Source organism: Eurypyga helias, unplaced genomic scaffold (genome assembly GCF_000690775.1).
Source record: "Eurypyga helias isolate BGI_N326 unplaced genomic scaffold, ASM69077v1 scaffold4761, whole genome shotgun sequence".
NCBI classification, from domain to species: Eukaryota; Metazoa; Chordata; class Aves; order Eurypygiformes; family Eurypygidae; genus Eurypyga; species Eurypyga helias.
Window position 1 is genome coordinate 20285 of NW_010231386.1, and position 26333 is coordinate 46617.

Here is a 26333-nt window from a genome sequence, read left to right on the forward strand (position 1 = left end):
AAGATGTTATGCTGAGTTGCAACCAAAAAGGATGGGTGTTTTGGAGAACTTAGGGCAGTTTTATTGTGGTCTCAGTGAACTGGATGCAGTGTGTCCTGCCTGCACTGGGCAGGAATTCAGACCAGGTGATTATAAAAGATCTCTCTGGCCTCGAGTCTGTAACAAGTAATTAACACCCACACTACCTGCAAGACAACAGAGACTAAGTGGTTGTGGTGGTGATGTATTTTAGTGGTGTGCCAGGAGCCTGTGTATCTCCAGCCTGTTTGTGTTTCACAGGACGTGCAGCCTGCGGTGACCACGAGCATCAGCTGGAGGCAGAGCTGTTATTTTTGGGTGTCACTATGGCTTCTCTCTGGAGCTCGCTGGAAAAAGATGTGTTCAACCCGCAGAAGAAGAGGCTGCTGGAAACCGTTTGTGTCTGGAAGACAGGGGGGAAGAAGAAGATGTCCATTCTCAGTGTTGTGGGTGAGAAGCCCAGGGGGTAGGGGGTGGGAGACAGGTTGAGTCGCAATCCCAGGGAGGTTTCTTGAAGCTTGAGTCAGAGTTCGATCTCTGATGGCTCTTTTCCTAATTTGGGAGATGTGACTGCTACTTGGAATGCTGAATTATAAGATTAAATGAAGGAAATCCTAATCCGAAGACAGGAGCTGTGCCATGTCAGTATAATGTGTCAAAACTGACAACTAAAGCACAAGTTCCCTCTGGGATGCCAGCTGAACTTTAGCTGGCTGGAGAGAGCTGGGGTCTGCAGGATTGCTCCCTCCACCAATGTAACACTATTGTTCTTACCGTTTGCACCAAATCTGTCATTAGAGGTCAGCAACAAACCATTCTTAACACGACACAGCATTGCAGCCTCGTTCTGTCAGGAGTACGTGGCTATTTGATAAGGATCCAAAGGTGCAAGTGCTTTGGGAAATTTTCCATCTCCTTTGGTCTATGCTTTTCTAGTTCCTCCATCACTCCCAAGAAGTTGTTAGCATAGATTTTTTTTTTTTTTTTAACAGACTTAGCGGGGAGAGACATTTCTGCCAATGACTACCCTTCTAGACAGTGTAGTCACCTGCTACAGGACTGAGTTCTGACTGTCTTAATCCATAGAGTTTTACCTAAATTATGTGCTTCAACTCCTTCTGTAGTCAGTGGAGGGCAGGAGGAATATCTCCGAGGGATGACGCAGCCACCTTATAAGTAGCATCTAAAATACATGAGTTACCCCTGGCACCATCCATGTTGGCTTTCTGGAGGTATCTAGCTGATATGGAATATCTAAATTCTAACAGCCAGAATGATGTACTGTGAGCACGTCCCAGACAGACCAAGAGGTGACTGTAAGCTAATTGGCAATAAGCTACTTCTGATGGGATGTGTTAGTGTGGGTGTCAGTCAAACAACACAGTCCTTCTGGACCCTGTTGTAGGGCCAGAAGTGTAGTTTGTAACTGTCCTAGAGCTTATTGCACTGGGCCGCCCTCTTTCCATCCCATTTGGATCTTGCTGAAATACTATTTGTCCCTTGTGTAAAAAACAATGGCTCGGTTTAAAACTCATTGAAATTATCGGGAAACCCTCCACAGACTTCGAAATACTCTGGATTAGACCCAGGAGAGCTCTTTCCATATGGAAGTAGTCAATGAAGAGAAAAGCCAGTAGAAACCCTGTAGCAGCTCTCCATACCAGTGGAAAAATTGGTGTGTGTGTATGTCCATCTGTACCCATCCACTCACGCTGAACTGTTGTGTACTGGGCCAAGAATAACACTGTGGGTTGTTGTGTGTTTTTTCCTGTCCCTCATCCGCAGTGGACACCCTTAGGCCACTGCAGCCGTGTTTGGTGGAGGTCAAGGTAGACCGAGGAGAGCAGTACAAGATCGCCTACAGCTGGCCTTTAGCAGAGCTGAAGCTGGTAGATGGCAAGACTCTCAATCAGGTAGGATTGGTTTTTTTTTTCCTTTTGTGGCAAAGGGCAGAACTGATCATGGGGGAGAAATATGAATGTGAATCTAGAGACATGGGCCAGGATCCATTTGGGCCCTCTGGATCTCAGCCCACACACTGGGATGGTGGGAGAGTTCTGTGTGTGTGTGACTTCTAATATAGGAGCAAACCAGCCTGAATGATGCTAATTTTGAGGAAACCACCACTGAAAAAATGTAAAAGCCCTCTGCCTTCCCTCAGGAATGTTTCCTAGAGTATGGTGAACAGAGGTCTCTCCATCCCTGGCCTATTCTTCCATCCTAAATCAGTGCTGTTGCACTTCTTGTTTCCCACACCTCATCCAGGGAGATGCATGTGCCCTGGATGCTGAGGCTGGAGTGACTCCCTCCCTCCTGAGACACTCCTCTCTGGGTTAGGAAATGTCAGGCTGGCCAAATACCTGACCAGGGTGAGCAGAGAGTGGGTGACCACTGCAGGGACACAGCTTCCACCAAAAGCAGAGGGCAAACTCCCCTTATCCCTCAGGCAAGGGACTTCCTGGAGCTCTTTGCAGCAGCCCTCGGAGGCTGGAGAGATGGGCTGCAAAGCACTGCGCTTGTCAGGTCTCCAGCGTTTGCAGAACACGTTGTCAGGCCCATCTGTCGATCCATGTTGACAAAGCTTCTTGACAGACATTTGCATAGGGTATTTAAAGATTAAATGGAGGCATTTACTGAAAGAAGGATTATAGAGAGCTGGAGTCAGTGTGAGTCTTTGCTTTTAGAGCAACATTAAGGTTTTTGGGAAAGAAACCATGGACAAGATATTCCCTTTCTGCTGCTGGTGTTGGCAGAGTGTTGTTAAAGTTGTTATAATTAGTTTTTTTACTAATGTGAATGTTCCAGGGGCTTTGGCAAGGTTCCTGGCTTTTCACAAGCACAGAAACAAATGAGAGAAAGAACAGCTTCTCAGTTCTACATCCAGGACAAATAAAGTACATTTGCACAGCATGTCTGAAAGAAAAACCATGTTTGCAGGGTGTCTTGATCCTGTAGGCAGAACTGAACTGATATCCCATTGTCTTACATTTTCCTGTGCACAAGGAAACATGTGGAATCACAGAAAGGTTTGGGTTGGAGGGGACCTTAAAGCCCCCCCAGTCTCACTCCCTGCCATGGGCAGGGACACCTTCCATAGCCCAGGGTGCTCCAAGCCTCATCCAGCCTGGCCTTGGACACTCCCAGGGATGGGGCATCCACAGCTTCTCTGGGCAACCTGTCCCAGTGCTCCCACCCTCTGCGGGAAGAATTCCTTCCTGATGTCCCATCCCAATCTCCTTCTTTTGGTTTAAACTTGTTACCCCTTGTCCTGTCACTCCCTGTCCTTGGAAAAAGGCCCCCCCCCAGCTTTTTGTAGCCCCCCCAGGCATGGGAAGGGCCTGGAGCTTTCCTTCTCCAGCCTGACCCCTCCAACTCTCTCAGCCTTTCCTCACAGGAGAGGTGCTTTCAAACTGCCTGAGTGTTTCTCTAGCAGATGAGCCTGGCTCCATGGAGTCTTCGAAACTGCTTTGACTCCTGAGGAGTCAGGATTACAAGGTATCTCCCGCATTTGCAGTCCTTTCCCTCGCACTTGCCATCCCAATGAGAAAAACTGATCATACTCTGTCTTCAAGTGTTGGAGTATTTTCGAAACCCTCTCCTACTGGGAGGCAAATAGCGATCTTTGTTGTCCTGATGGCTAAAGCCTTGTATGACTCCGAGCTTGTATTCCTTCCCACATCATCCCTGTTTGTGCTTGTGCCATGGCTGTCCTTTAGGTCAGATAGCCCTTCTCCCTTGCAGCTGTATTTTTAGATTGCGGTCACCTCCCCTGTTAACTTTCCTTCCAGCAGGCTAAGCAGACTGACCTATGAGTCTCCTCTTTTGTGTTGACTTCTCTCATCCCTTCATGCCTGGAGCCCTCTTCCTTGCTTCTTCCAGGCTAAATTGAAGGCAGGCAGACAGAATTGTCCATACCATTCCTAAAACGGGATCTACTCCCCAGCTGAAGCTGCTGCACAAGATCCCCAGGCACAGGAGGGGCCTGAAGCAGCAGGCTGCAGCCAGGGCGAGTTGACATCTCCGGGGGTCCCACCACAGAGGCAAGCTCCCCAGTGCCTCCCAGTCCCTGCTGCATGGCTTGGCAGGTCCATGGAAACCAAAACAAGAGCTCTGCTCTGTTGCTTAGCGTATAGCATCAACTACAGCCAACCCCCAGCTTGTGGGTCAATATTCAGTATGCACAGCAAGGACTGGGATGTTGGATCCACTGTGGTGCACCCAAAGTTTCCTTGGCACCAGCAAAGTCCTGATGCTGCAAGACCAGTGGTGCTTAAAGCTATAGTTCCCTTGACCAAAACGGCATTAATATTTATGGCGCGATTAACGGATGCCGCCCTGCTTTAACAGCTCCTCACAAGGCGTGCTCTAACCCACGAGCACGGTAAATCCCCCCCCAGCCATCCCTGCGCTGTCGCAGGGGCTGCTGCCGAGCCCGCAGAGCGACGCGGGGGCGTGATGGATTGCTCCAAGGTGTTAGAAAGCAACCCCCAAAGCGTCGTAGGACTGCATCAGTCCTCATAAAGTGTTACGATGATTAGTGTCAACAATTACAAGGGCAGCTTCCAAGTTTTCCAGACGAGATCAGGCTGTGCCGCAGCGCTAATGAGATGGTGCGGGAAGGAATTTCATTCTGTGGGATGGTCCTTGTTCAGCGACCTCCCTTATTCTCTCCACCCATACACCCCTTAGCAGCAAATACTAAGTCTTCTGTGGCTAGAGGTCCCCCTCCGTGAGACCACATCCTTTGGGCATGGATAGATGCAGAGAGATGGACATTTAAATGGATGAAAACAACACGAGGAGGTGCCAAGGGTGCTCTTTTTCCAGTCCATGCTCCTGTTATCTCAGGTGACTTGTCGTGCCAGGAAATGGGGCCACTGGGAGATGCCAGCTGAATCATACTGCATTCAGTGCTGCGAGGAGCATTTTGGGACTGAGCTTCTGGAAGCCTGTTCCTGGGTCTTCTCCAGGTGTTCCCAATTCTTGAGTGAAGAGAGGTTTGAGATTTCAGGTTGGATGAGGATTGCAGAGGGGAATTTCTGCAGTGGGAGGCTGGGTGGGTGCTGGGCTTACCCCGAGTATTTAACTCCAGTTGATTTGAGTTTCCTCACTGAGTACATCATTACACTGCAGAACTTATTGCCACAGGGTGCTGTGGATGCCAACGCTATGAATAAGTTCAAAAAAACCATTAGAGGAGATCGGAGACTGTAGGTCCTTCAAGGGCTGTTAAACACAGCGCTGTGGATACAACCTCTGGCTCAGCGAGCTGGTGGGTCATGGGCTGCTGGAGGCTGGCAGGGAAATCTGAAGGCAATATAACTCAGGACTTACCCTTTGAATGCTTTTTCTCCCGAGCATCTGCCACCAGCCATTGTCAAAATTCATCAGCGTTCATCTCCCAAATCCTGCAGCAAAAAGTGAGGGATTTATATGCTCTGAAAAGAGATCAGCGTGCTGGATCAGGACACAGGGAGTGGTTGGTTGCTCAGTCCGATCAGTTATGGGTGTTCTGGTGTCCACATCTTGGGTCAGAATTGCTGTACATCCTTTTATTTTCAGTGCTTTTATCATGCCTATGGTTATTTGCTGAGTGCCATCAATATACCTCTCGAATCGTACCCAGTTACTCTGGGACAGCAGCAGAAGTCCAGGGAAAGGTGTTTATATCTGCAGGAAAGAAACAAGAGAAAAGGCTTGCTGTTAACTAGAGGAATTGCCTGCTGTCAGCTTGGAAATACAGAACTTATCAGGGAAATCATTGATTGAAAGACTCCAAATCACACTCCTGACAACAGTTACCCTGGTCATGGTGCAGTCAGTGTCTGCCACGTCAGATGCTGGGGGCAATAGCCCTTTGTAGCCCTTCATCAGACCCGAGTCTGACGCTGCCTGGGTGCCGCTGTTAAAAGGTGCGAAGTGTACGTGGTGTGGCAGGTGGCAATCCGAGTCTGACGCTGCCTTTCTGCTGCTGTTAAAATGTGCGGAGTGTACGTGGTGTGGCAGGTGGCATCGAATTGATGTGATAGAATCACAGAGCAGTTTGGGTTGGAGGGACCTTACAGACCATCCAGCCCCACCCCCTGCCATGGGCAGGGACACCTTCCATAGCCCAGGTTGCTCCGAGCCTCATCCAGCCTGGCCTTGGACACTGCCAGGGATGGGGCATCCACAGCTTCTCTGGGCAACCTCTGAGCAACCCTCTCTGGGAAGAATTTCTCCTGATATCCAGTCTAAAACTCCACTCTTTCAGTTTAAAGCCATTACCCCTTGTCCTAAGTAATTAACTGTTGCCATCTAGGCAAGCCTGGATTTTGATCTGCAGTTCGATAAGGTTTACAAGTGGACCACCAGCAGCTTTGACGAGAAGCAAACCTTCATCAGATGCCTGTGGAAGCTGACCCACCGATTCCTCGCCAGCTCTGTCACATTTGTGAATGTCCCCTCCTGTGTGGTGGAAGGTAATTAGTTTCCTTGTCACGCTCGGAGTGGTTTGGGTTGTTTGCATCATCGCTATCCTCACTTTAGGAACGGGGAATAAATTTCAAACAGTGAATGCAGATGGTGGAAGAGGCTGAGGTGGGTACCAGTGAGAGGGAAGCAGGAAGATCCATGTTTTGTTTACTTGGAGGCACAGCCATCTGATTTATCCACTGACCCTTGCCATGGAGACACAGTGCTAGGCTGGGAAGAAAAATAAATGGAGTTTATCTTCTGTCCAGAGATGCTATCTGCTCTCTGGACTGGGGAAGGTGAGCAGTAAGGCATTGGTAATGTCAGGCCAGGGGGACACTCGCTGGGAACATTCCCCAGCAGTACATCAAGAAATACAGGTATACATGGATATAAAAACATATTTTTCTGTGCAACAAATGACTGTTGGTGTATTTGATCAGAGAAGCCTGCTCATCTCTGAAATTTGTCTTAGCTCTGTATAGCAAACATATCAACGTGCCCCAACACGCAGTCTTAGAGGTGAGCAAGTGAAAACACAACCAGAATTCAAATTAAATTTCAGATGTCCGTTTTGTCCCTCTTACAAAGCTGACCCTTTATCCCATCCACACCTTTCTTTGCTCCATGCCGTGATCTTGTTCTAACTCACCAGCAGACTGAGACCACTGGACTCACCTCACTTGGACTCAAAGGGGACCCTCGGGCTAATATCATCAGGGCTGATGAGATGACATAATTAGAAGGTGTTGCCCATCTCCACATCTCTTCCTGTCCATGCAGGGAGACAAAGGCCCCAGGAAGACAGGAAGGACTCTGTGGAGACTGAAAGCCAGGAGGAGCTCAGTGTGTACCAGGAGATGACACCAAAGGAAGCTGCTGATGTGCTGAAGCTGATGGAGGAGTACGAGCCCCTTGTGAACAACTCCGTGGCCTTTGCTGAGCAGCTAAGCAACGATCTCCATGTGCTGGATGAGGTAAGGGGGCCAAGGGATGCAACTCCATTGAAGAGAAGGTGCCTGGCAGGTAGGGGCACTGGACTGAGCCTGTGGGTACCATTACCTCTTTTGTTTGCTGTGAGCACTTGATTGGAGGGAGTTATCTCAGTGTTGTGCTACTTGTAAGTCAGGATGCTGCTGCTGCTCCCCTCTCGGGGTCAGTGTTTGTCTCCCTGTGCACTGTACTGGGGCTGCTGATCCCTTGCAGGGACTAAACAAGTAGCTGCAGCCTGGCCCCAGACGTCTTTCTGCTGAGCTTAACAGCCCTGGGACGTTGGCTTGCGTGGTGCCTCTCCAACGGACACGGGGACGGGCCAGCTCGGGGCTGGCGAAACCCACGGTCTGTTTTGCAAAGGATTAAAACAGAATAGGGACACAGATTCAGCTGCAGGGAGGATACAGAGCCCAGCTGCACGTGGACATGTAGCTGTGAGGGATTGTAAATCCTGAGTGCGATGCAGGGATGGGTAAGGGTCTAACAGCGGCGTGCTCTGAGGTGGATGAGACTGAGGAGAGCTCTGGGATCTCCGCTGCATTGTGCAGGTGTCTGTGTCCCACACAATGTGAATTAGGACCATCATTTCTGGTCATGAATGCAGAAGAAATTTGTCTTGGGGCATTGCCTCTGGCCCTCACTGCTAGGTCTACAAGCTGTTACTTCAGGTTTCTGGGGTTTTTTAACCTGAGCACAAGCACATTAGTTACCTTGTGAAGGGGACAATAGAGAAAAGCTGGGTAGGAAGGATAAAAGCTGCTGAGTAGAGAGGGAGGGGGTGAAAATGCATGTCAAAAGTGGGGGGTGATGAAGTGCAGAATGGGTGGTCTGGCAGACAGATGCCTGGAAGAAAAGGAAAGTGTCATCAATTATCTCTACAGAAGGAAAAGTAGCAGCTAGGGAGAAAGAAAAGGGGAAAAAGATGAAGCAGAGCTGGAAGGAGATGAAAAGTAAAAGAGGAACTGTAGTAGAAAGGGCTGATGGAGAAGGCACACGTTATTTTCAGACTAGTGAGCTTTGTTTATTAGAGTTGCTGTATTTTGCACTTCTGCAGAGGACAACCTGCTGCTTTGAGTGCTGGAGGAAAATAATGCGACAGCTGCTTTGGGCATTTATCTTATGCTGATATACCTGGTGCTAGGATTTTACGGGTGGGTAACTGAAGAACAGAGGGGAAAAAAAATAAGCCAAAGGAAATATCCTAAAACATATGAAAACCCACAAACCCTAAATCCAACCTCCTTTAGCTCCAGCATTTGTTGTATTCCCAGTTTGTGTTTATATATGACTTACTACACTCGGACACTTAGTTGTTAGTCTGGAAGACCACGCTCCTGCGGTCTATTCCCACTCGCACTCAGCAAGTCCTACGGGCACTTTGCACCTCCCTTTCCCTGCTGTAAAATAACCTATGAGAGTAATTAATAAACCTCTATTAAGTTCCTGGAGACGGAAAGCTCTGTTGAATACATTATTTTGATGCCCTCTAATGAATAAATGTCACTTTTTGCTAATACAAATTAATGAATGAGATGTTTCTATTCATTTAATCTATGATATTAAGTGTTGTTAATACCAACCAGTTAGACTAGCGCATGCATATATTTCCATGTTTTTCCCCACATCCCAGTGATAACACCCCGTCTTCCTCTTATGATACTAATCACCTTCTGCCAACCCAACTCTTCCGGGAGATGCACCACCAGCAAGCAAGCGCTCAGCTGCTTCGGTGGGAAGGAAGGCACGGCCGGGGTACCTGGCAGGCAGCGAGCTCTGATTTTAACATTGGTATTCCCACGTACTTGCAGGATCCCAGCGCCCGCTGAAAGGCAGGCAGCTCCCGACAGCTTTGTGCCGCTCTCGGCAGCAGAGTCATTACCCTTTCCCACATGGTGGTTCTCCAGAGAGCCCTTCCTGCCCGGCCAAAGTCACCGGTGATGCTTTCCTCTAGGCAAACCCCCGTGGGTCTGTTAAGCCCTAATAAGACCATCTGAAGGCGTGGCGATGACAGGCCTCGCGGGAGGTTTATGGCTGTAATTTAGGAACATTTAATAAAATGTGAAGCTGTGGGCGGAGGCTGTAGCCACGGGCCAGGGTCCCTGGCATATGGCTGGAGAGCAGCAGCGCGGGAGTGGGGCTGTTCGCTCCCTCCCAGGTCCCTTGTGCCAGTCTGCACAGGCTGGTTGGGCTCCGGGGGAAAGGAGCGCTCAGTTAGCATCGTTTGAGCTTTTGGAGATGAGAATCCGTGTGCATTAGCCAGCCCTGCTTCCAATCCGGCTGCTGAGCCTGCTGGCAAGTGAAACCTCTGCCTGTCCCGCCGTCACTGGGCTCCCTGTGGGAAAGCTGCGTCTCGACCCTTCGATGTCGACGCTTTGCTGTGCTTGTTACGGTATCAGGCTTTGCTTTTCTGCAGAATTCCTCTGACCTCTCCAGATCCTTTGTGAATCTGCCTGCATCTGAAGCCATTCTCCCATGCTTTCTCAAACCAACACGACGTTGGTCACGGTGAGGCTGCTCCAGCATCTTGCCCTGCCCGTACCAGCCCTAGAGCTGGAGCTGCCAGCTCATCTTCACCTCAGTAGTGATGCGGGTGGAAGCAATGCAGCTTGAAGAAGAGAAACTCCTTAACACAGGGGCTGTAGATGCCCAGCACCCACTCTGCTTTCAGACACGTTCCTAATCCAGAGCACAGGGGAGGTCCAAGCCACAGTTGTCTTGGATTGACAAGACTATGCTTCTCTCCCTCCTATCCTTTCCCAGCAGTGAGATGAGCACAGGGTGTACTGGGGGGTGCAGATGCTTCTGTCGTTCTTCATTTAATGAAAATGACATTAGAGAATTCAAATATCAGAAAAAAACTTCTTGAACAGCTTTATTAGTGGAGAGAAAAATAGCAGTCTGGGAGCCTCACGCCTTCCAGGCCTGTGTCTATTGATTGTTTGCTCTGATATCCCGCATGGTACATAGGCCCTGAAAACAACACAATTAACATTTGGAAGCAGTTAATCTCTAGCGGAGCTTGTCAGCAGCGATTAACACACCATTATATCTCTACCACCAGTCAAAACAAATGCCTGAGACCTCCCTAGGCAAACTGTGCCTTCAGTTTCCATATTAGAAACATGTATATGTGCGTGTCTCATGCATGATTTAACTGTTTATTAATTGCGCTGCCAGAGCAGCTCAGCTGGGTAACACCCTGGCAGCAGTGGCAATGCCCGGAGCTGTGCTAAACACGCTCTGACAGGCACTTGGCACGGCTGTGGTCTGCACGGATGGGTTAGAGCCAGGCAGAAATGGCCAGCGTCTCAAAGCTGGCCTGTTTCCTTACAAACGCCGTGGGATGGACACCTCGGGGGACTTCACCGGTTGTGAAGAGACCCCATGCAGTGTTCACTTGGGAATTCCTAGTGCACGGAGAGAAAGGTGGGGCGCAGAAGCCAGCAGAGCTTGGTACCCTCTCCAACCCTACAAAGGCTGTATTCTGCTCATGGTTGGAATTGCCTGGTGACTCTGCAGTAACCTCTGCTGTGGCAGATGAAAGTCCTCTGTGCGTACACCTTGCCCAGGGAAGGATTTTGTCCTGCCCTGGCACTTGGGACTCTCAGATAGTTGCTGATGTAGACGCTAGCTAGGTGCAAAGGTGCTGAGACACTGAACTGGTGCCGGTAGTGATGCAGGACAGCGTTGTAATGCCAGGGTCTCTGCTTTGGCTCGCGAGGGTGAAGGTCAGGATATTTGACTTTGCTATGGTGAAGATCAGTCCCTGGTAAGGTATTAAAGCCCTCTTTTTCTCCATTTCACAGGCCAACCTTAGAGCCATTATCTCTTCTGAGAAGCAGGTGACACAACTCATGAGTTCCATTGACGAGGCCCTGGCAGAGGTGGCCAGAGTGGAGGAGATCTTGCAGATCTACGATGAGTTACTGGGAAGTGTGAAGCAGCAGATGGACCACATCCACCATGAGAATTCCTTGCTACATCGCATCGTTTCCAACAAGACAAGGCTGATGGATGAGATCCTTTTCCTCACGGTAGGTGGATTTGCAAAGACATAAATCTTCAGCTTGCTGACTATTAGAAAAAACTTCTAGTGAGCCTCAAACACTCTTAAAACTATTATCTGCAAAGGCTACAGGGCTGCTGTGGTTTACAAATGAGGGACTTCGTTGTCTTGATGGTATAAGGGCGGCCACACAGCTGGGGTGGACTACAGGTAGCCCATCAGCAGGCATGATGTGCCCTCACTGGTCAAGCACTGTAAGAGAGGTCCCTGGAAGTCTTTTCATGGGCAGGATAAGCCTCAAACGATATATTTTTCTCTCCTTTGCTTTTTTTTTCTCTTTTTCTTTTTTCCCCTTCTCTTGAAGGTGACTTAACTGTGAAGCTGATGTGGCATCAGCCTGTCTCAGCATCCATTGTGGAAAAAGGAGCTTGTCCTGCAGGACCTTGTAGGCACAGGGACAGCACAGGCAGGGGAAAAGCTCCTGATGAGCTCTGGGAATACAGGAAAGTAAATGATTTACGAGCATAAGGTACCATAAATGCAAGAACTGTGCTGTAATAGCACAGCTAATCCTCACTTCCACTGCCTATGGTGACCTCTGTGGCCTTTTCATTTCTGAGCAACTCAAACTGCAGTTTCCTTTGCTTTTTCTTTCTCTTCTCCATCACTGCACTGCCAGTAGTGATCCCAGAGGTTCTGACCCTTGGAAACTCAGGCTGAGGTTTGCCAGGGCTTCCTCTGGCACCACTGCAGTTGTTACCATGCAGACCTTTGATTTTTTGGTGGGGATAAAGCAGCACAGTCCTCTGGACAGACACGTGCAGCCTGGCAGCTGAAGGTAGCATGTGGCTATTTCAAGGCAGAAGCCTTCTGGATGGGATGAAAAGGGATGAGAAGCTGGATGTGCTTGCATCTCTTCTTTCCCGGCTTTGTTTTCAGACCCACCTCGACCTCAGCAGGGAGCACTGTGATGCTTTGAGCCGGGCAGACCTTTCCAGCCCCAGCGGAGTGGAAGCCTGCATTGCTGCAGCAGAGGCTTTGTCTGGCTGCATGAACACCCAGATACAGCCCGGTGAGTAGCGAGCAGAGATTTATGTCTGCAGACAGCAGAGCTACTGGCTCATCCACAACCTGTGCTGCACACTCGGCACCATTCCATGCTGTCCAGCCTCTGCTGATGCCCCTGACCTGCTGAAGCTGGACGGGGTATTCCCAGGAATTAGCTCACACTCTTGCTGGGCATCCCCAGAAAGTAAAAAAGAAATAAAGGCAGGCATGTATTTGGGAAGCTAAGCAGCAGCAGTGACCTGGGGGTACTGGGGTGTAAGGTGCAGAGCTCCAAACACTATTTCCCTGCAGTGCACCGGGAGTTGTGAGCTGGGGACGCAGGGATGCAGGGTCTGCTTCCTTCTGGAGATACTGCTGAAGCTTTCAAAGTCTCAGCACAGTCACCTCGAAGCACAGTCAAGCAGGGGTGGGAAACCAATGTAACATTACTTCTGAACATCCATGGAGAAAAGTGTCTGGGTGAGGGGGGGCGGAATTGACTTCATTCCTAGAGAAATCCAAGTCATGATGCAAATGGGCAGGATGGTGGGTGTTGCTGGAGACCTGCTGGTGTACGGAGACTTGACCCTGGTGTGAAACCCTGTGCTTTCCTTGTGAAGAGACCGGGCATTTGTCCTTGGCCATGGGCAGACTGAGGGATGCTTTGCAATTTTTATTATTTCCACTTTAAACTCTGTATTTTCTTGGTACCACAGCAAAGCTTTCCCCTCTTTGTTGGCTTTTGAGTGGTAGTATTTATCCTTGAAGACCTGATTTATTTGCCAGTGTGCTGAGTGACGTTGGCTTGCATCCATGGCAGCCCGTGCCGCTCCATACCACGATACCCTCTCCTTTTTTTTCTCAAGGCTACCGGAAAATGCAGTCTGTGGCTGAGCAGCTGATCATGTTTGAAACACTAAAGCAGAACTTTGAAAGCTCTCTCATCAGTCACATTAGGAGCATCTTTGAGCTGCAGGTGGGCTTTGGTCTTTATGTAGAAGCTTAAAATTATGGGAGATTTGACTGTTCTGGTATTTTTGACTCTTTCTGCCATTTCTGTTGCTTTAGGGTAATGCTCAGGTCCTGGATCTTGGTCAGCCCATCAACAAGCTATCTGCACCAAGCCATGGACTCCACCACGAGGAACTGGTGCCCTACGCCCCGCTGATGGCTTGGCTGAGGAACGCCAACCCAGTTCTGTTCTGTGATCTCCCCAAGGTATGGCTGAAATCCTCAACAAACCCTGCAAACCATCCACCAGGAGTGGATGAGTCAAAGCGGTTAATTCGTGGTGGGAGCTTGGTCTCTCCAAACCCACACAACCCATGAGCTTCCAGCATTTGGTCCTTCTACGAGAGTGTCTGGCCAAGTTGGCCACAGGATGTTGGACCTCTGCGCTTGACAGAAAGCAGTCTGGGACTCAGTGGCAGACATGATGTTGAAGGAAAAGGTCCAAAATGCTAAAATTTGGGCTTTTTGCTTTTATCTGATCATTTCTCTACTGAATGAGAATGATAAGCATTAAATGAATGTGGTTAATCTTGTGTTTTATTCAAAACTGCTTTATTTAAAGGGTTCCAGTGAGGGACATCTTAAAGTCCTTGGCCTCTTCTGTTAATAGGAGTGTTGTTAAGTAACTGAGACTGTTCTTTCTGTATCACTGAGGCTTGGTTTCTAGTTTTCATGCTGGTTTTTGCCTTTTTGAAGCTCTTAGACACAAAAACCAATAGGTGTGTTTCAGTTGCCATCTACTGACTTTTGTTTTAAGTGAGGCAGCTGAAGATATGAAATGGGCGCTGTTTGTAGAGACATGAGACACACCAGGAATTTTTGTGTCTGTCTTGTCTTTCCAGGTCTACGCCCACAACCTCAGCAGACTCTATGACCGGGAAATCAAAGCCTTTTTTGAACAAGCCAGAACCTTCTTGTTAGGAAGAAGAAAGGGAAGTGAGTAATTTACCAATACGTCTTTTGTGCCGCTGCGCAGTGGTTTATGTGCGAGTAGGGAACACGGCAATCATTCTCTGTCACAGGTGTCTTCCCCAGATTTTGCGCCTTGAATTTATTTTCTCCGGCACAGACTGGGTCTGCGGGTGGCAGGATGTGACAAAGCTGGCTCTGCTTGACACCAGGCAGCGTTTGTGTGAGCCCTGGCGCCACGCATCACCCAGTTTTGCTCAGCTGCTTCTCAGAGCTGTAGCTTTTGTGCACCTTCCCTTGGCAGGGATTCACAAATGACGCATGGGTGGCTGAGAGTGTGTCCTGAGGGGGCAAGGGGGGGGATGTGGGACTGTCTGGCTAATGCCTCGTCCATATTTCATGCAGGAGGAGCTGGTCACAGCCTCCTCAGATGCTCTTTTCCCTGTAAAGAGATGTCACCAAGCCTGTCCCTGAAGGCACGAGTGTATTCAGAGCAATATTTGTGAGAGCAGAATGATTTCATAGTGAGCTGACTGCGGGGCTGTGTTGTCCCAAGGTGATATTTTCAACCGAAATCACTGCATCTGACTCAAAATATTCCAGTCAGGTGTTTCTGAAGATAAAAAGAGAAACTGATCTGTCTCCTCTGGAAGTTTTTGATTGCACAGAAGTCTCATTTTCCTTCAGCAAAACAAAGCACTGTAATGGAAAGTTCCATGCCAGCTTGGCCCCGCGTGAATGTCAAAAACCACTTCGCATGGTGTGTTTAGTCTATCAGAATGCTAGCTCAGCTTCTTCCAGCTCGGCACCAACTTGTGTCCAGATCCCGGAGCCAGAGGATGAAGCCTGGGGAAGGCAGCAGGGCAGGGGCTGAAGGATCCTGGTGAAGGGCTCTGCCTCCCTGTGGTTCCTGTGCTGGTCCTGCAGCACTGATCATACCAACAGCCCCTGTCCAGCTGGCACAACTGCCCAGATATTTACCTGGTTTTGCCTTCTGGGGTGGAATCTGTGCCATTCTTGTGGGGTACAAGGGATGGTTAGGGAGCCCAGGCCATGGGCAGCTGGAGTGAGCTGCCCTGAAGCTCACCAGGCTGTAAGATCAGACCCCATTGATTTTGCACTTCTGGAGCCCTCCAGGGCCCTTTCCCACAGTTTTGGAATTGGCTATCAAGGGAATAGCTGATATCTGTGTGTTTTGCTGTAATCTCCTCCTGGATCGACAAAGAACCTGGTGAATCTCAAGCAGGGACAGGGAGAGCCTATGCTAGCAGCAGCCTGCACAGAAGTGGGAACAGGACTGTGCTGCTGCCAGCAGCTTTTCCCATGCTGGGGTAACAGAAGCAGCTTCCTCAGCATCCCAGATTTTGAGGATGTCAACTGGCCCTGCATCCCTCCAGGCAGGAGCACACAGCATCGCTCTGTCCTGCACCATGGCAGATGCAGCAGCTCCCTCCTCGCAGAGGCGGAGGGGTCACAGCACTGAGAAGCACCTGAGTGCTGGGTCTGCCCCCCACTTGGGGCTCTCCCAGTACTGCCCCAGTCAGCCCCAGTCCAGGGTGAGCCAACAGCAGCAGACTGCAGCACCCAGATGCTGGTGGGTGTGTCTGGAGAGGGACACACTTCTCAGCTCTCGTTTTAGCGTGTGCAGCACAGCTGTTTCTCAACATACCCACCACCACTTCCACATCCTGCAGTGCCAGTTCCCCTGGGAAAGATACTCAGCCACACTTACCAGGAAAACAGGGGACTTCCAGACCAAACCAGGATGGGCAATGCTGGCAGTGTACCTGTGCCTGCAGCGGAGCACACAGGTCCTGAAAAGAAAGAAGGAACATTTCACCCAATTCATCTTTTGCCCTTGGAAAGAAAAGGAGGGGAAAAAGAAAAACACTTGGGCTTTTTCTCCCCACTACTTGCCATCTCCCAAAATTTATCCCCTTTGAAGGAAGAAGTAGTAGAAGCACAGATACTAATCCTTAATTAAAATGTTCCTTTTTGAAATTTTGCTAGAAATGGAACAAGTGAACACCTCCAGGAAATATTTTTATAGTCACCAGAAACCTGTTTTTCCCATGCCAGAATGATTTGCCAAACTGTGGAGCAGAGAAAGGAAAAAACGGGGATCAAAATCTCTCTATTTCCAGCAGAAAAGTAGTAACATGATAAAAAGGGGGGGGGAGGGGGAAGAAAGAGTTGGGGAGGGAAAGCCATTATTACTCTCCTTGTAATGTAAAAACAAGGTGACAGGCAATTAAATCCAAGGGACATGCTGAAAAGTGGAAATAGGAAGTTATTTGTGTGTGATGGCATTAATGCTCTGTACCTGTTGCTGCAAGCTGTCACTGGTGCTGGAGGACTCGGGGAAGCCCAGAGCAAGCAGATAACGGGAAAATAAGATGAGACAGTAAGAATAGTCCCAGGATAATACTGAGAAATGGAATTTCTGAAAAGAATAGCAGTTCACAAGAACTGTAAAGGAAGACACTCCTCCCATGGGGCTGTCACCCTGAGTGTCCCCGTCCCTCCTTGGCAGGGCCAGATGCCCAGTGGTGCTGGAGCAGTCGATGCATCACTCGCTGGATCTGGGACACCCACCCTTCAAACACTTTGGCTGTGATGTGGACACCGGGGAGGCCACCCGCATTCAAGCGGAGGCTGATGGGTCGGAGATGACCCCCGGTGAGGGCGTACTGATCCAGATGGAGAGCTCCAAGCAGAACAGAGCACCAACCCTGTGCTTCCTGTCCAGCCCATCAGAGATGCGGTGCCTGAGCAAAGCTCTCCCAGGGTGGCTGTCAGGGCTGGCAACGACCCGCTGGGACAGGACACAGCTCATGAGGATCTCCAGGGCTCTTCTTCTGCCCTCCCCGCGCTGCCACGCAGACGGTGCTGGGGCTTGTCCTTAGGGATGTCCAGCACGGCTGATTTCCGGGGCTGTGGATTTTTAGGGTTGATTCTCTGCCCTCATACAGGATTATTTATGTTGAGCGCTTCTAAAAATGCCACTTAATGATTCACTACCTTGTTTCAGAATTATGGGAGAGTCTAGAAGGCATCAACCCCAAGCTGTTTATCATTAATTGTGAGCCAATAATTCTTTTCTCCTCATTTTCCTATTCCCTTTTCCACCCCACTTAGGAGGGATGTGTGAACCAATAAAACAGTCACTGTAATGTGATATTCTAGTCAGCACCAATTTGCTTCCAGATGTTGTGCTCACACAGGGACCGGCTCAGCACACAGCGCCGGCACTCGGCCCGGCAGAGAGGGGCACGTGGCTTGCCTCACGTGCCACGTCGGGTAAAACAAATAGTTAAAAAAAGATAATATTCCTCTCACACACCTCTCTCCTCTGTGCCTGGATACAGCCTTTTCTGGGGAAACATGCTCTTTCTCACTTAAAAATAGGAATTCCCGATAAGATGTAATGAACGCAGCGGCAGCGAGCGAGCCTGGGGAATCAGCAGCGGGGAAGCAAACTCTGATCCTTGGTTTACAGGATAATGTGACCAAGCACTATTTCTTGAAGAAGGGTGATTGCTTTTATTTAAACAGAAGGAAATAACAGAGATTGCATGTAGGATAAAGAGGCCCTGGTTCCTATTTCCGAAGTGATTGATGGGCTCTGAGCCAGGAATTTTAATTCTGCTGAGTGATAGAAAATAAAGACACCCAAGTTTGTCTCCTCCAAAAGCACAGATGGGTCTGCTCAGAAAACCATTAAAATGGGGGGGCAGAGGTGGCTATTAAAGATGCCCTTTATGAAAAATTAAACCAAAAAAACAGCACAGGGCTTGCGTTGCAGCCTGTCTGCCTGAGCCCCTTTTGGTAACTCTTATACAAAGTACTGAAGAGAGATCACTGCTTTATCTTTAATGCTATGAGAGTCCCATAAAATGGGAATAATTAAAATCCCAGGAGAGAATCCAGTGCCTGTGAAACCCATAGCAGTGATGGTGGGACGCCCTGATGCCTACCGCCCCGTCCCCGCGCTGGTGTAAGTCACCCGAAAGCCTGTTGCTGGCGTCAGGATGAGCAGAGTTTGGCCGGTGCTGGGGTGTGTTGGCACCCGGCTTTGCTCCCTGGGGAGAGGTCTGGGATGGGTAGGAAGCCCCAGGCTTGGGGGTGCTCAGCCCATCATTCGTGTGGGCAGCACATCAAAACTGCAGCCACGTCCCTGGGGAGTGCAGTTAGTGGGAATTTTTAAAAAAAATCATGTGCATGGACCTTCTGCCACCAGGATTCACCTGCCTGCCCCTGGAGACCCCGGGGCAAAGCAGGAGAGGGAGCATCACCTCTTCCGGGCTCAACAGGGTCAGCAGCACACAGGAAGGGTATGGATGTGTCCTTCTGCTGAGGGAGCTTGGCAGGAAGGGACACTGGAAGCCCCCACAGCCTCTCACAGCCCCCAGGGACTTTTCAGAGTCTCCCATAGAAATATTTTCTGCAAAATTGGTTGCTCTTAAGCCTTTTTGTTTGCAGGGAAGGTTTGGCTTTGATGAAGTTCTGCGGGAACCTCATCCAAGGTCTTTCCTGACGTTTCACCCGCTCAGCGGCTCCGTGGGGTGAGCCGCTGCATGGCTGAAAGCCCAGGCTGCAAGGACACTTGCCTGATAACATCCCTCATCCCTGCTTTCAAACATCCCAGGCTCGCTCCAGCTCCCCGTATCTCTTTCTTCCTACTGATTACTGCAGCGGTGAATTTTTAGGGTCCATTCTCTGCCCTCATGAAGAATTATTTATGTTGATTGCTTCTAAACATGCCACCTGATGATTTATTGCCTTGTTCCAGCATTATGGGAGAGTTTAGAAGGCAAACACCCAGGCTGTTTATAATTAATTGTGAGCCAATAGTTAAGTCTTCTCTCCTCATTTCCCCATCCCCTTTTCCACACTAAAATTTACAGGTTCGTAAGATTCTTTCCTCTTTGCTGTGAGGTGATTTTTTTTTCCCCTGTTTTTGCCACTTCCCAGCAAATCAAATTATCACCCATTGCATAAGGGTGGGGAGAAGATTCTGAAGCAGCTTATTAATTTTCTCCATGGTTTTAGCAAGGATGAGGTTGTGAGCAGGGCTGTCTGTCATCTCTCATCCCTGCTCAGCGTGTAGGATATCTGACAAATCCTTTCCAAAAGTAAAAACCCTGCAGGTATTTCAGATGTTATGAGAAATGGAGAGCTGGCCTGACTCACCTGGGACCTCCGGGGTTAGAGGAATGATACCAATTTTTAGAATTAATAGGGATGTTTCCCACTGATTTATTTCGGTGTGGATAACAGCATTTTATTAATGCACATTTCAAAGAAATTTTTCACTGAAGCCATGCACCCAGTGAAAACAGTTTGGTGAAAACTGGTAATATTTGAAAGTATATTAATTTCCAGGTGAATGTTTGTAATTTTTAATGGCTAGTTTTTGGAAAAAGCCAACCCTCCCCCCTGCCTGGATATTGTTTTATGGCAATTTACCATCAAAACTAACAAACATTTTTCCTGAAACTCTGGCGGGCATTTCTGCTGATTTATACTCTTATCACCCAGGATTTTTCACTCCCTAGTCCTCAAGAGTTAGTATCAAGCACTAAATAGCAAAGGGGTAAGCATCACAGACAGTGAAATAAAAAAGTAATGAATGAAAGCAACGGATGAGAAGGCAGATTAAAAGAGTAATGAATGAGAGCAACGGATGAGAAGGCAGATTAAAAAAGTGAGAGCAAAACCTGCATCCCCTGTATAACTGTATCCAACAGGAAAAGGCCAATTCACGCGTAAGAACAGACATTTAAAGAGACATTTAACTCTTAACATGATCAAAGGAGCTGGAGAGGGATGGAGATGTCTTAACCACCTACCAACATACTGTACAGGTCTTCGGGAAAGCTTGGAGAAGCTGATGGGGAACAGGCAGCAGCCTCAGTGGAGTCTCCCTGGGAACAGAGAGGGGCAGGAGGACACACCAGACAAAGGCAACATCATCAAGGTAAGGAGCTGAGGTTTTCCAAAAGATTCATGTGTCCCAGAGGGGCTGTGCCAACGCTGCAACCCATCCAGGGTCCGTTCTCCAGTGCTGCATACCTGGAGGAGAAGCAGAGATATCCTGTGCTGCTGACCTGGCTTAGATGTCACTTCAGGTGGACATGGTCACCCGCACCGGTGTTCCCAGGGTGTGCTAGAAGGGTTTGCTAACACACCCCATGGTTTCTAAGCAGATGTTGGAACAGGTGCTGAGGGAGCTGCAACCCCTTTGCACTGCGGAGCAGCAGTTCATTGAGAAATTCTTCCAGCTGAGCCAGGACCCTGCAGACCTTCAGGTGCTGGAGGTAAGCGTGAGGCCCATGTCCTCTCCAGTCCCACTGTCCTGTCCTCCCCCCCAGCTCGATACAAGCCTCAGGCAGCACGGTGAGGTGGCTGCTTACCTCTGGCAGATGCCCGAGCTCTGCTGGGCTCTTGTCCTCTACCAACTGCCAGTGGTATCAGTGGTGGTGAAATTTAAGACCTCCAAAATGTCAGAGGAGGATTGACCTGAGCTTAATTGGTAGCTCCAGCAAAATCACAGAACCTCTAAGCAATAAACACAGGACTCCAATATAAGGCAGCAGAAATGAAACCCCTATCTCAGATTTTCCTCTCTGAAGGAGGGCAGACAACTGATAATTTTGATCCCATTTTTTCTTTCAGGCATCCGCCACTAAGGGAGGAGAGAGCATGGCATCTCCAGAGGATCCTCCTTGCACCAAGCCTCGGAGCCAGTACGTAGGGCTCTTTTCTTTAGATCTTCCCTTGCCCCTGCAGCTGGTGATAGTGTCAGTGACCCTCCCCACTTCTTACCTGTTTTGTTTTTTAAAGACAAGAGGAACCTACTACCCGGCTGCTGAGTGAGATCTTCAGTTGCCTGGAACCAGAGCTGAGAGGATTTCTAGATGTCTGCAGTAAGGACCACCCATTCGGCTGCGTGCAGGTCCTGGTTGCCTTGAACGACTCCGTCTTTGAGATGTGGGACTCTTCCTCAGCTCTCCCCTCGTCCTTCCTCAACACTGTCCTGGGCAACATGCTGCTCCTGGCCAAGAGCAGCTTCAACAAATGCATTGTGAGTGTCACAGGAGTAAGCCCAAGTAGACCTGAGTGATATTTGACCTCCTGCAGAATCTTCTAACATGATCTTCCCTGAAAGCAGTGCTGGTTTACATCAGGCAGGGATCTGGCTCCTTGGTTTTGGCAGGACTAGACCTTTGTTGCATCAACAATCGTCTCTGTGTGAAGGAGGTGGGAGACAACAAACCTAAGTGCCATCTGTGCCTCCTCGTACCAGGGTGGTCAAACCAAAGGGGTTTCCCCCCATATAGTCCAGCTGTGAGTGCCAGCAGCATGGCTGGAGCCAACCTCTCCTCCTGATGGGACAGCAGGACATGCTCCCGGACCAAGCAGCAGGGAGGGGAGTGTGGGGAAGAGGAGAGTCCATCACAACTGGCCAAGGAACCTGTCCCTCAGTCCATAGTGGTCAAGGGAAGCCACATGTTGACACCAACAGTGTTTGTGCCAAGACCTGGAGCAGTAACACTGCTCATAAACCAGCTTGAGAAGGGGAAGAAAAGGCAGTGGTGAACACCTCTGCCCTAGGAGCCATGGGTGTCTGCATGGAGAGATGTGTCTGAGCAGAGAACCGCATAGCCTGGGAGGTCAGATACGCAACTCCAGGAGAGCAGCTAGCGCAGCTTCACGTCCAGCCTCGAACAAGGGAGCTCACATACCTTCCCACAAAAGATATTGTGAATACAGAATGCAGTACACACAACTGATTACTTACTTTGTTTTCTGGCCTATGCCTTAGTGTGCGGTAAAATGAGGCTGGGGCCATGTCAGATCTAAGAGCGCTGTGTCTTGTGTGTTGCCAGGGCACCCTGTGCAAAGAGATCAAGGAGGCGAAGATGCCCAGCAAGCTGAAAGGCGGGATCCTGCCCTCTGTGAGCCGCTTTGAGGAGTTTGTGAACTTCTCCGAGGAGGTGTTCAGGACAGCTCGGCGGAGAGGGGAGCTGGACAAAGCACATCTCAGGCTGGCTGCCAGTGTCTTCAGCAGCAGTGAGTACAAAGGCTGGCAGCTGGATGCATCACCCAGACAAACATATACCTGCAGCTTCAGGGGTCACTAGCAATCAGCTGAGCAGGGTATGTGCAAGCTGCCTGCCTCCTGGGTACTGCTGGGGGTCAAAACTGCCTTTGCTGAGCAAGAAACTGGGAGCATCAGTCAAATTCAGGGAGTGTGGCACGCCAGGCGCATGGTGTCTGCCGCACTGGAATGGCCCCAGTTGTGACAGAGCTGAGAGGCATGCTTAGCTTTGAATCTAATGCTAACCTCTCCCACTACACAGCTCCTTGCTACAGATCACTACTCTTACAAGCACAGAGGTCTTGGGAAAAGCATTAGCCAAAGACCAACTCCCCCCAAAGCAGCAAGGCATACTGGGTAGGGAAAAAGGCAGGGAACTTTCAGTAGGTGCCTGTGTTGTTCCAGCTGCTGATCACAGCTGTTTGTCTGCAGAGGGACCCTGCTTCCCAGCTTGGAGAGGACCCAAGGGGCTGCTGACAGCCCCAAGCCCCAGATCACAAGGTACAGAGAGGCAGCTCCTACCTGCAGATGAGCCTGGGGTGACCCCCTGAATAGCAGCTCATAAATCCATGAACACAGCCCCTTCCAGGCTCCAATAATGTTTACAGCAAAGCAGGGGAGATAAGGAATCAAGCTAATGAACAGGGATCAGTGTTTGCGTTACAGATAGTTACTCCCTCCGGTACAGGAAGCCAGACAGTTCAAATGAGAGAGCCTAATGACCTGTTTACTGCCATGAGTGAGAAGGGGTCCCTCTGTCCTGCATGCACAATGAGCTACTCAAGCTCTCGCCCTCGACAGACCAGCTGGCAAGTGGCTGGCAGTGTGGTTAGCCATGCCTCTGCTCGTCAGGCTGAGCGCGCGCCATGCTGCTCTGGCACCCAGGTCAGAAACAGATTTGGGCAAGGCTGGGCTTGGATGTTTCTGCAGCCTTTTGGGTAAACAGTCACGGCCACAGAGGTCTGCACGGCAAGGGGGTTGAAGAGCTGAACAATCTGTGATGATGCTCAGCTCTTGGTTAAACTCTCCACTGGTACCAAAGCCTGACAGTGTCTGCATCTCATGTCCTTCCTGACCCAGCCTGCAGAGTCTTCTCTCCATACCTGACTTGTTCCTTTCTTTGAAGTCAACAGTCTGTCCTCAGCAAACCTGAAGGTGAATACAGATATGGTCATGATGGAGAACTTCCACCACATCCACTGCTTCCTGTGCCAAAAGAAGATCCACTGCCTGGAGAGCAAGAAGAGAGAAGCCAAGCAAAGGTGTAGCGAGCACATGGAGAAATATGTCATCAAGTACCTGGGCCAGCCGCTGGAGAAGCTCAATGTGAGTACAGGATAAACTGACCCTTGCCTGGGTCTCAAAGGGCAACCCACATCACAAAATTATGAATTTACCAGCGTTAAAAATCTTTTTGCAAATCCAGTCTGGGATTATGTGTGCTGTGCCATCTCCAGCGTTCCCACACCTTCTCCGACTGCTGGGTGTCACCGTGCCACACAGCCCTTCTGAGTACAGGGCTCAGCAGCATCAGGACCTGCCCAGACCCTGGCTCGGGGTTGCGTGCCTGCACCTGGCAGATGATGGTTTCTTTTTGCACACCTGCCTGAACTGATCAGTCTAAGACAGCTTCACACGCCCCAGGGGGCTGCTTTGTTAACCGAGCTAAGAACATCTGGCTTTGCTAACTCAAACAGGCATCCCCCTTCCTCCCAGAGATGGTGGCTGCTCCCAGGATCTCTCCTGGCTCTGCTGCTTCTCTCTTCTCACTGGCCTAAAAGGTCTCTCAGATCTCCTTGAATTCTTCACAGGGCCTGTTACTTTCAGTTTGTTTCCAGTCTTTGCTGTCAAACATCTTGTAGGTTTGACCGGAAGATCAGCTCAGTGTCTCATACTACCTGCAGCCCTGCTACATTAATGGCTTCAAATCCTTCCTCTGTGAGGGAAAGTACAATTTCATTGCTCTCAACCAAGCAAAGCGAGTAGCTTATGGGAATACTTGGATTGCATTCTGCTCAGGGATTCCTGGAGTCCTGGCATGGCTTTCTATAGCAGACCACATAGCTCTTCGGGTTTGAGCATGGTTCACTAAGCTCTAGAGAAGTTGCAAAGGGGCCTGAATAATGTAGAAGCCCATTTCTGGGGTTTTTTTTGGTTTTTTGTTTGTTTTTTTCTCTCTCCAAACAGCTATACATTCAGGAACCACTTTCCCTCTGAAAATCCTTAGTATTTAGGGTATTTCTTCACAGCAAAATTACAGTGGAATTACCCAAGACAGCAGATTATTGGGCTGTATGAACAGGAGAGTTGAAGTGATCATGCCCTTTTTTCAGCCTTCATTAGACAAGATGTGGAATATCATGTCCAGCTGTGGAAGAGCTAGAGATGTATGTCACACCCACCTGTGACAAGAGGTGGTGTTAAACTTGAGCAAGGCCCATAGAGGACCACCAACATGGTGAGGAGAGGCTGAAGGAGCTGGACTTGTTCAGCCTGGAGAAGAAACAATTTCAGGGGTACCTAGTAGCCACTTCCCCTAGAAGATTAGAGATGCACAGCAGGATGATGAGGGAGAACAGTCAGAAAATGAGAAAATGAAAGTTCCAGAAGGATAGGAGAAAAAAAAGTTACTGTAAGAATACTAAAGCTTTGAAACAGTCTGTCCAGAGAGGTTGCACAGCCTCTATCCTTGAAAGTTTTCAAGGCTTTCCTTGACAAATGTCCCAGGTACCCTTGGTTTGAATTCAGCTTTGAGCAGAAGACTGAGCTAGAGACCTCCTGAGGTCCCTTCCAGCCTGACAGATTTTGTGCCTGAAAAACTCACACAGAAAAAACACATTTGTCAGCACTGAGCTTTTTGTGGAGCTAGGCTGCTCCTGGTACTTTCCTGAAAGCCAGCCAAGGTCTGTATCCCTTGCGGTTGGCACTGCCCCAGGCTACCTACAGAACAGCCTTTCCTGCTGTCATACAATATCTTGGAAGAACTGAGAAAACTCGAGTTTTGCCTTACACTTCTGCACATTCCAGGATCCCCCCACCCCACCTCTGGCTCCAAACCCTCAAAGCTGTAGGAAGCACCAAGGAACACACGTGAGTTTTCCAGCAGTCCCATTGCTCCATGGTACTGCAACACTTAGAGATGCTGCTTGCTGAGCAGGGAAGGGAAGTGACAAAATTCCCTGTGCCCTGTTTATCCTCCAGGAAAGCAATCTCCAATACTTCATTTCCCCTTCTCACGCCTAATTAAGTGAACTGAGGAAAGCAGTCAGGTTTCAGCCCTGATGCGGGAGTCCACCTCCAGGCAGCTCATCAGGGAATGTCTCCTTGCCTTTCCAGCACTTCTTTGAAGGAGTGAGAGGACGCATGGCTCAAGGGGTGAAGGAAGAAGAGGTCAGCTTTCAGCTGGCCTACAGCAAGCAGGAGCTGAGGAAAGTTGTTGAAAAATACCCTGGCAAAGAAGTAAAAAGAGCCCTGGAGACCCTCTACAGGAAAATCCGCAAGTACCTCTCCCCAGAGGAAAATCTTTTGCCGGTAATTGGGGTGTGATTTGGGTGCTTTGCTATGATGTTTTGCAGGGCTCAGGACTGCAAAGCGTGTATAGTGGTCACAGGGAGCTGACGGCCTGTTTTTCCCTAGGTGGTGTGGCACGCTATGGAGCAGGAGTTCACACGTCAGTACCAAGAATTTGAGGATCTGATCCAACGCTGTTACGCAGGGTCAGGGATTGCCATGGACTTCACCATGGAGGACTTGCTGAGCTACTTCAACTCCATCACTCTGTCCAGCGTGTAG

General features: G+C 49.5%; 1 protein-coding gene across 1 annotated transcript; it reads left to right on the forward strand.

Annotated features, from left to right (window-relative positions):
* The first annotated feature begins 344 nt into the window (after nt 1–344).
* Nucleotides 345–26333, forward strand: LOC104516635 (exocyst complex component 1-like). The gene is made up of 17 exons (XM_010161038.1): nt 345–468; nt 1804–1931; nt 6320–6479; nt 7255–7448; nt 11271–11498; nt 12410–12542; nt 13384–13493; nt 13586–13735; nt 14371–14464; nt 20305–20417; nt 20647–20757; nt 21116–21186; nt 21284–21524; nt 22330–22513; nt 23668–23867; nt 25878–26072; nt 26178–26333. Exons 1-17 carry the CDS (start codon nt 345–347, stop codon nt 26331–26333), a joined length of 2592 nt encoding a protein of 863 aa, XP_010159340.1.

Excerpts from the sequence above, each read along its gene's own strand:
- LOC104516635 (XM_010161038.1), top strand. The coding sequence starts at position 345 with ATGGCTTCTCTCTGGAGCTCGCTGGAAAAAGATGTGTTCAACCCGCAG. Across the intron at positions 12,543-13,383 it reads GAACACCCAGATACAGCCCG|GCTACCGGAAAATGCAGTCT; the intron begins GTGAGTAGCGAG and ends TTTTTTCTCAAG. Across the intron at positions 13,494-13,585 it reads GGAGCATCTTTGAGCTGCAG|GGTAATGCTCAGGTCCTGGA; the intron begins GTGGGCTTTGGT and ends CTGTTGCTTTAG.